The sequence below is a fragment of the Montipora foliosa genome, unplaced genomic scaffold, assembly GCF_036669935.1.
Source record: "Montipora foliosa isolate CH-2021 unplaced genomic scaffold, ASM3666993v2 scaffold_423, whole genome shotgun sequence".
NCBI classification, from domain to species: Eukaryota; Metazoa; Cnidaria; class Anthozoa; order Scleractinia; family Acroporidae; genus Montipora; species Montipora foliosa.
In genome coordinates, this window is record NW_027179727.1 from 337,501 (window position 1) to 347,500 (window position 10,000).

At 39.6% G+C, this 10,000-nt stretch overlaps 2 protein-coding genes across 2 annotated transcripts; both read right to left on the bottom strand.

The window, feature by feature from the left end:
• Nucleotides 1-5,114: 5,114 nt before the first annotated feature.
• Nucleotides 5,115-5,510, bottom strand: LOC137988610 (uncharacterized). The gene has a single exon (XM_068834597.1). The coding sequence runs from the start codon at nucleotides 5,508-5,510 to the stop codon at nucleotides 5,115-5,117; it is 396 nt and encodes a 131-aa protein (XP_068690698.1).
• Nucleotides 5,511-6,805: 1,295 nt separating this feature from the next.
• LOC137988611 (craniofacial development protein 2-like) lies at nucleotides 6,806-8,138 on the bottom strand. Its single transcript, XM_068834598.1, has 2 exons — nucleotides 7,419-8,138; nucleotides 6,806-7,171 (listed from the first exon to the last, which is right to left on the bottom strand). Exons 1-2 carry the CDS (start codon nucleotides 8,136-8,138, stop codon nucleotides 6,806-6,808), a joined length of 1,086 nt encoding a protein of 361 aa, XP_068690699.1.
• Between the last annotated feature and the right edge of the window lie 1,862 nt (nucleotides 8,139-10,000).

Below are 10,000 nucleotides of genomic sequence, written 5' to 3' on the forward strand. Positions count from 1 at the left end.
ACAACTGCAAGGATCAACATGGCCATTTTAGGTCTGAAGTAAACATCAATAATACAATAATATAGGGTTTCATTTCTTTCAACTTAAGTAAACCATTCTCTCCCTCTTCCTCACACTATCTTGGTTTTTGCATACATTGTAAATGCTCATAAAGATTTGCTACACTGTACCCAGTATTTATTCAACATTTTTTGGGTACAAATAACATTCAAGGTAATATGTAGATGAACTCCCTTGCTTACTCTCATTGCAAATTTGAAAGTATTATTGTTCATCTAGTTTTCAACATAATTTTATATCTTCCTTTACCCTTGAATTGTGGTGAACATTTATTGATTTTTATACTACAGTATATGGATTGTTGGAAGAGCCAGTACATGACAAATCTGATATTATTTGTGAATAATGATTGTTGAGAAGATGATCAAAATATAGTAACAGGTCTTGCAGATAATCAAGTGCATGTTTCACTTATTCTAGACGGTACAACGGGATTTTGGCAAGTAAAACGTGTTTCCTAATATTTTTTTGTACAAATGTATAACTAACACATACATCTAAAGAAATCGTGATTGGCATTCCTCTACAGGCTAAGGGATACACACTAAAAGCGAAATGTCTGTTCTGCCCTACAGAGCTCGTCTCCAGAATTACAACCAAATCTTTTTGAATGAGCATCTCACTTATTTCTTAAATCGCTCGTCTAAGAACACTTGCTGAGGTAAATTCAATTGCTGCACGTAGAAAAAAGAAACCGACGAGCTTCTAATGCTAGTCTGCTAGGTAGCAGCATGCTAATGAAATAAACACGATAACAGAGCTTACGCCATCCGGTTCGAAAACTACATGGACAAGCTCCAAATGTGAAATCTTCGACAGTAAACGGTAGTAGTTTGCCTTGTTACAAAAAAGAGCACGCATTTTTTCGGAATAAATAAACCAGATGAAGCGGAGGACAAATAAACAAACAATGCACTAAAAGTGTTCTCGGACTTGGAGGCCGGCGAAAAAGGGTAGTGTAACCGAACTTTTGACTTAAGTTAGCTCTAGGAGACGAAAAAAGCAATTACAAAAATACCTACTGAAGCACAGGAAAAAAAATTGCAAAAGTCATCGTGTATTGAAATGACACTACAACCTTGTTAAAAATGGACAACTATACGCTCTGCACAACAGACTTGGAGAGCAGCAAGACAGAAGACTTTTGTGATCCACGACTTGGAAAATCAATCAAAACTTCCCAAATAAAAATTTGCCAAAAGCTGTTGTAATAACATTGTAATCCTACAAACAGCGCATTTTTTAAAGCCTGGAGTCCCAAGCGGCTGCAAAGAGGAAGAAGAGACAATGTTATTTGAAGTAATTTAAAGCTTGGGGACCGGCGGAATTATGATGAAAACTTACTTCAAAGTTGAAGCAAAATCAGCTCAAATTCAGAATTTCCATCTCATAAAGGGTGGTTTATCTGAGGATCGTGTCAATATGCAGCCCTGTGATTCATAACAATAAAGCTTCAACATCTTCAAACTAACCTGCATCATTTGTCTTCTCGTGTGAGCATCTTGAACTTCGGTAAATCAAATGCCAAACTCCACTTCTTTGGGCCTTTATCTCGTTTTGTTCGGGATTTAAAATATTCTCATCCGAACTCCCAACAAACTCGAAGAATATCCATAGTGATAGAAAAGTGTGTAATTTTGTAACAATCTTTCATCTCTCTTGACAAAATATTTTTCAAAGTGTAGATCGCCTGTTTAAAAACCCGCCGGCAGCGCGTTCAAAATAACAATGGCGCCGAACTCGAATAATTCGATTCCCTTGGCGCATGCTCAGACAAAATGCCCATGTGCTCACATCCATGGGTTACCATATTTTCTTAACTATGGTGCTCCGCGCGCGCGGAGCTCCGCTATTATATCGCGAGGATACAAAATCTTAAAGCCTAGACTTATAAGTGGATGAGTTGAGATATTTAAATTACACATTTAAAGAGCTCTGCAAGTTGTTCAAAATGATTGCGAACCGAAAATCGAGAGGGCTTCGCTTACGACGACGGCTTACCTTAAAAATGCGTCCAAGAAAATCCATTTATGGAATTATCTGATGTCTTGATGACTCAAGATGGTATAAAAGCTTTCTTGGTCACACAGGATAGTCTGCTTTTATGTTTTGCTTTTTTTAGGTTCCACAATTCAAGCAGCCCTTGAGAAGTGCTCGTGTTTTACGACTTTTGAGGTGGTAAAATCCCCACTCTTCGGCATGTCTTTGTTTCAACTACCATCTCTTTGAGTTGCTGGTTCTTCAGTAATACTTATATCTCTTCTTTGAACATCGAAACGACCTCCGCTTCTTGCTTTCCTCGATCATGCGAGACCGCGTCTATAAAAGAAGGCCATTATTCTGCCGGAGAAAATATGAATCCTAAGGCTTCTTAGAACTAACTCTTCAAAAGCGAAATTTGAAAAACACATCGCATTATTCAAACAAAGATTACGCCACAAAGGTTATCCAGATAACCTTTTGAACATGACTCTATCTTAAGTCAATTTTAGCGAAAGAAGGTCGGCTCTACAAAATAAACAAAGAACGCTCAAAAGAATTTAGAATATCGCCTATCAGTGCCTAATCGCAATCATATTCTTATGAACAAATGGAATCTTATACAAAACCAGCCCTTACTATGAAATATCTTTAATATCTTATTTCTTATGGAAAAGGGGGGTCTTTGAAAGATGTACTCGTTAGAGCAAATTAAAGCTCTGAGGTCTTTGAATTTCCTATCTTGACCAACAGGAGTCGTGTTAGGCCTTGTCAAACTTTATAACACTTGAAAAAAAAAAAAACAAACTATCAAAAACAAAAACCTGGTATGTTGCCATCATTTTGACACAGATGTATCATTTGTTTTGCGAGTAAAAACGTAAGGTAACTTGATCACGGCACCCGCTGAATTCGATGTCACTTTCGATTTTGCGATTTACTTGTGCAGCCAAAAGTAAAATAGAAAAATTGAACGTAGCAAAAATCTTCTCAAATGTTTTTCCCTGTTGGTAACTTTTTATATTCGCGGTTCAAAATTAAGGTTGTTTTCATGTCGCAAATTTTGTTGCTGATGGCATAATATTTTATTCTCGATCGTCCGTCCTGAAAGCTTCCTTCTGCTCTTCCTAAAAACTGTATATCAATATTTATTTACTTTTGCATCAATATTTGTTTTGCATAAAGCAGGCTAACAAAATCTGTACCTTGCTTGGTTCGCATTTTTGAGCGTTAAATTAGAATTTTCGGTTCTTTGTTTTTGTTACAAAGTGACATAGTGTGCTTAGGTCACCCATCAAGATAATATTGAAGGAGCTTACGCAAGAACGACGACGAAGGCTACGCGAACGCCACAAAACCATGGGTTTAATGAGCAAAAACAATAGCTCTGCAAGCCCTGCATATGCGTTTTGCATTTTGGTACATTTCTTTGTCGTCCTCGTCCTGGCAACGACGTCAATTGACCAAATTTGAGGGTGTGTAGAGGACGTGAGAACCGGTGACGAAACATTATAACTTTTTTTCTAAACAACCACACTGTTCATGCCAATTTTATTCCTGCAAAGTTGATACACACTTTCCATTCCGAACGGCTTGGGGTTATAACGAAATTATTACAATAACGGGAAATAATATTTTTACATGATGTTCTCGTTGGTGGCGTCGTCGTCCTTGCGTAAGCTCCCTGCTAACCCCGCCTGACAGGGCTTAACTCCAGTGAACTTTTGTATTAGAAAGCTGTCAGACGCTCAGAGTGCACGGTTGAACCTGTGGTGAAAAAGAAGTTGTAAGGGAACTTGAAAATTATCAACATGTCAGCCTCGAAGCCAATGTTTCTCGATTCCCTAATTCCCTTTATTTTCTTCAATCTTTCTGGGTTTAGTATTTTACGAGTAACCGCATGTCTTCTCTGGGGGCTTTTACCTAAGGCATCTACCATGGCACTATAATGATTTACGGTACCAAAACAATATCGTACACTATTAGAGCTACATATTATGCAAAGACAGCATAAATCTCCTGGAAGACAAAACGCAGCTCATTTTACAATATGGAGCAAAGCGCTGTGTTACTGCACTACCACACGTACGCAATGCGTGCTTACCTTTGGTTTAGCTTTAGATTTTTCATATTGTTTTCTTTAAAACTAGTAATCCACTGTCATCCATTTTTGCTTTGATTTGATCACTGTGAATCGTTCACGGACTCCTTTTAGGACAATTGGGATTTATTATACTGCTTTTGTCTTAGTAGAATTGACTACAACCGTGATCAGCGAATGCAGAGAACGAAACTGCAATTAAAGCTAAAGTAGGATTGATTGCATTGTTCTTATTAAATTTGAATTTTCTACTCATTTCTAATTTTGTTTTCATTACTAGATATCTTGATAAGAATGAAATAACTCAGCTCGCTGAAAACGTTTTCTCAGGACTCGCAGCTCTATCTTGGCTGTAAGTATTTTGCCCCAAATACAACTTGAAAATATGACACAGTTATGCGCCTCTCCAGTCCACAAATAATTGTGTCACTTAGTTACAAAGTGACTCACACAGCTGAGTTAAATACAGTCTTTACAGTAATTAACCCTTTCAGGTCTAAAATTAAAGTGCATATGGACCTTAGCCTGCTAAGATTAATACTAAATCTTATTACAGTACGTCATTTTGCTTCTTTTTGTAAAACCTTTTATTTGATCATAGCCAGGTTCTCTTTTTCTAATGAAGGAGCACATAAAACAATCATATTGATTGCTATTGACACACATTAATTAATGACAATATCTCGAACGAAATTGTAATTATATATACTGTAGGAGGTACATGAAATTGGTTTATAGTTCTCAGAGTGCTCCAATTTTAGAACTATCAGGACATTATGAAGCTCTATCAATTGCTATTTCCATGCGAGAACAATTTTTTTTGTTTTTGTTTCTCACGGTACAGTGAACTTTCTTAATCAAAGTTCCATAAAAAATGCACGTCTTTAAACTGCGTTTGGTCATTAAAATCCTAAATTTCCTCTTTTTTGTGCTATGTTTTTAGATTGTTCGTATTGTTTCCTTTCATCATCATTTATCCGTTCTCCAAGTGGAGAATTGGGCTGTAGGCTCTCTGCCTCCAGGCTGTTCTGTCCTCCGCAGCCGATGCTGCTGCTGCCCATGTTCCTAAACCGTTCTCTTTCATGTCTCTTTCGATAGTGCTTCTCCAAGACTCAGGCGGTCCACCCCTTTTCCGTTTGCCTTCAGGCACCCATGTTAGAGCAATTCGTGGATGTGAGCAATGGTCCATTCTGAGGACATGGCCCAACCACGTCCATCTCCTCCTTGCCACTTGCTTACTTATTGTCTCCAATCCTGCTCTTGCTCTAATCTCCTCGTTTGTTACCCGCATTGGCCAGTACATCTTAAACATCCGACGAAGGCTTTTATGTAAGAATGCATCCAGTTTTTTCTCATCTGTTTTGGTCATTCGCCAGCACTCACAACCATACAACAACACCGAGAGGATATTAGATTTGAAAATTTTGGTCTTAGTCTTGTAGGTAAATTTACTGCTCTTCCATATTTTATCCAGCTTACTATATGCAGCCCTTGCTTTCCCTAACCTTGCTTTGATGTCTTCTTCTGTGCCACCTGACTTGCACCCAAGTAGACAAAACTTTCTACATCTTCAATATCGTGTTCGTCAATCTGGACGTTCTCGTTGCTGGTCGTGTTAAGTCTGAGGAGTTTTGTCTTTTCGGAATTGATTTTCAAGCCAGTTGTCTTGCTGGTAGTGCTGAGATTTGTCACTTTCTGTTGGATTTGACATTTCGTACTGGATGTAAGTGCAATATCGTCAGCAAAGTCCAAGTCGTCTAACTTGGACCACAATTTCCATCTAATGCCAGTGTTAGCACCCGTTACTGTTCTTCTCATGATCCAGTCGATCACAAGTAAGAACAGAAACCCTGACATGTTACACCCCTGCTTTACGCCGGACTTCACATCGAACCAGTCAGTTTGACCTGTGCTCTCAACAACCGCGCATTGGCTACCATCATACATTGCGTTGACCATTCTTACAAGCTTCGAAGGTATCCCATAACTCTCCATGATCTTCCACAAGGTTTTCCTGTGAACGCTATCAAAAGCCTTTTCATAGTCGACAAAACATACATACAAGCTGGAGTTCCATTCCAATGCTTGCTCTACGATGTTCCTGAGAACGAATATCTGCTCTATCGTACTTCTTCCTTTCCTGAAAGCAGCTTGCTCCTTCCTTAACTTTGCATCAACACCACCTGATATTCTTCTGATTAATACCTTGCCCATCACTTTTGCAGCAACAGACATCAAAGTAATCCCCCGCCAGTTTCCACACTTGGTGAGATCCCCTTTTTTGGCAATCTTGACAATGAGGCCCCTCCTCCAATCTGCAGGAACAGTCTCACTGACCCATATCTCACAGAAAAGGTCATGGAGTACATCGACTGTTGTTGTAATGTCAGCCTTGAGCAGTTCTACTGTTAAGCAGTCCACACCAGGTGCTTTGGCTGCTTTCATGCTCGTGATGGCGCTCCTAATCTCGGCTTTAGTTATGGGGCCTGATGGTATCTCTTCTATAGCTTCCATTTCGCTGATCACTTCGGCCTCCTGCTCCGGGTTGGGTCTATTCAGTAATTCAACAAAGTGCTCTTTCCATCTTTGTTGCACTTCCTCTTCTTTTGTCAACAAATTGCCTTCGTTGTTCCTTACCATGTCAATTTTCTTTGGTGGCTCGCCTCACAGCCTTCTTGTAGCATCGTACACACCTTTCATCTGCCCACACTTAGCAGAATCCTCTGCCTCTTGCGCTATATTGTTAGCCCACTCTCTCTTGTCCTTTCTCAAACTTTTCCTCTCTTCTAGATCTTTCTTCCTGTATTCCTGTTGCAGCCTTGCCTTTAGTCGCTCCGACCTTGTGCCAGCTAACTTTTGCTCTAACTGCTTCCTTTCTTCAACTCTCTTCCAGCTTTCTGGACTGATCCAGCTCTTATTTTTCCTTGTTCTGTAGCCTAGCACATCCTTGGCTGTCTCGCAGTGTCTTTGATCTTTTTCCACTTTTTCTCTACTACGTTCTCGCGCATTACTTCGCCCTCGTCCTCCTGTCTATTTTCGTCACAATCATCTTCTATCACTAAACAGCTGAACCTGTTCTTTAGCTCCAACTGAAATTGCTTCCTAATTTCAGGAACATTCAGCTTACTGGTCTCGTATCTTCTGACTTGTACTGCTCTCCTGCCTGTTCTGTTTAGCTTTAGCAGTGTCTTAGCAATCACAAGGTTATGGTCACTAGCACAGTCTGCACTCCTATATGCCCTCACATCCTGTACTGATCGTTTAAAATTGATCTAACGGCCATATGATCGATCTGGTTGTGGTATTGGCCACTTGGTGAAGTCCACGTGTGTCTGTGTATTTCTTTATGTGGGAACATAGTTGATGCAATAGCAAGATTGTTCATTTCACAGAAAGACACAAAGCGCTCCCCGTTGTCGCTTCTTTCCCCTATCATACCAAACTTTCCTACAATGCCTTCCTCTCCAAGTTGTTGCTCACCCACTTTAGCATTCCAGTCGCCTATGACCAAGAGCATATCGTGCCTCAGCACCTCGTCCACGATCTTTTGTAACTGTTCATAGAAGTCGTCTTTCACCTCGTCGTCTGCCTCATTGGTTGCGGCATAAACCTGGATAACTGTTGTCTTGATGAAGCGCGAGAAGAAGCGAGCTTCTATGATGCGGTCACTTATCGGTCTCCAACTGTCTCGACATTGGGCGACTTTCTTGGACATGATTATTGCGACCCCACTCTGATGTACATCGTCGTCCCTGCCCGAGTATATGATGGTTTCACCTGTTTGTGCTTTCAACCGCCCAAATCCTGACCACCTGCATTCACTTATCCCTAATATACCAATGCCATAACGCGTCATCTCAGCTGTAATCTGGGCTTTTTTTCCTACCGAGAACATAGTTCTCACATTCCAACATCCCATCTTAACTTTAGTTTTGGAGTTTGCCAACGAGTTGTTCGGAGAATGGGCTCCCTTTCGGCTTTCACCCGTTGTCGTCATACTTCCGTCAACCCAGCTAATAAAGGCATCGTCTGGGGTCAGGCAAGTCGTTGTTTTTCACCCACTGTAGCCTGTATACATCGAGATTTCAGTTTCCGTAATCTCAATGTTTTATTGGGTGAGGTGATTGGCCTCACGCCCAACCCCCAACCTGGAGGGCTAGGGTTTTCTGTGGGGATTTTCCTTCCCTTAGTCACATACTCCGGTTATTTGAAGGCGCCGAACACTCGCCTTTTGCCACTGTCGCTCAGCTGCTAGCTACCGCTAGCATTACCAGGGGCTACGGTAACGATGACGTGCGACATATGACTTCACTGCCAGAGCCTATATTAGACGGAGAGGCATTTCTCAGCATTTACGGGGAGAGCATTGGTGACCTTTGCTAACCCCACTAAGACCCCATACCAGTGCTTAGCTCCCATTGTTTCCTTTAAAACTATTAAATTCACTGTCATCCATTTTTTTCTTTGACTTGATCGTTCTGAGTCGTTCACGGACTCCTTTTAGGACAATTGGGATTAATTTAACTGCTCTTGTCTAAGTAGAATCGAGTACAACCGTGATCAACGAATGCTGAGAACGAACTGCAATTGAAGCTAAAATGAGACTGATTGCATTGTTCTTGTTTAATTCGAATTTTGTTCTCATTGCTAATTTTGTTTCCATTTCTAGAGATCTTGGTGAGAATGAAATCACTCAACTTCCAGAAAACGTTTTCTCAGGACTCACAGATCTTTACGGGCTGTAAGTGTATTACTCCAAATACACCTTCAAAATACGAAACAACTATGCGTCTCTTCACTCCACAAATAATTGTGTGACTTAGTTACAAAGTGACTCATACAGCTGAGTCTAAAATTAAAGTGCATTTGGACCTTAGGCTGCTAAGATTAATACTAAATGTTATATCAATCTGTCATTGTGGATGTTTCTGTAAAACCTTTTATTTGATCTGAGCCAGGTTCTCCTTTTGTTATGAAGGAGCACACAAAAAAGATCATATTGATTGCAACTAGCACACATTATTTTTCAAGTTGACGAAATGACAATATCTCGAACGAAATTGTAATTGTATATACTAGGTACATAAAATTGGTTCATAGTTCTCAGAGTGGTCCAATTTTAGAACTATCAGGACATTATCAAGTTCTATTAATTCCTATTTCCATGCAAGAACACGTTTTTGTTGTTGTTGTTTCTTTATGATCACGGTACATTGAACTTTCTTCATCAAAGGTCAATAAAAAATGTATGTCTTTAAACTGCATTTACTCATTAAAATCCTAAATTTCCTCTTTTTTTTTTTTGTTTTGCTTTAGATTTTTCGTATTGTTTTCTTTAAAACTAGCAAATTCACTGTCATCCATTTTTGCTTGGATTTGATCGCTCTGAGTCGTTCACGGACTTCTTTTAGGACAATTGGGATTAATTTAACTGCTCTTTTCTAAGTAGAATCGAGTACAACCGTGATCAGCAAATGTTGAGAACGAAACTGCAGTTAAAGCTAAAACGAGACTGATTGCATTGTTCTTCTTTAATTCGAATTTTGTACTCATTGCTCATTTTGTTTTCATTTCTAGAGATCTTGGTAAGAATGAAATCACTCAACTCCCAGAAAACGTTTTCTCAGGACTCACAGATCTCTATTGGCTGTAAGTATATTATCCCAAATACACCTTCAAAATAAGCTATGCTCCTCTCCACTCCACAAATAATTGTGTGACTTAGTTACAAAGTGACTCACACAGTTGAGTTAACTAAAGTCGTTGCAGTAATTCGCCCTTTCAGGTCTAAAATTAAAGTGCATTTGGACCTTATCCTTCTAAGATTAATACTAAATGTTATTCCAATCTGTCGTTGTG

Coding starts and splice junctions, on each gene's coding strand:
- LOC137988610 (XM_068834597.1), bottom strand. CDS start 5,510: ATGACCAAAACAGATGAGAAAAAACTGGATGCATTCTTACATAAAAGC.
- LOC137988611 (XM_068834598.1), bottom strand. CDS start 8,138: ATGACGACAACGGGTGAAAGCCGAAAGGGAGCCCATTCTCCGAACAAC. Junction 7,172..7,418: donor ACCAGATCGATCATATGGCC/GTTAGATCAATT, acceptor TGACGAAAATAG/ACAGGAGGACGAGGGCGAAG.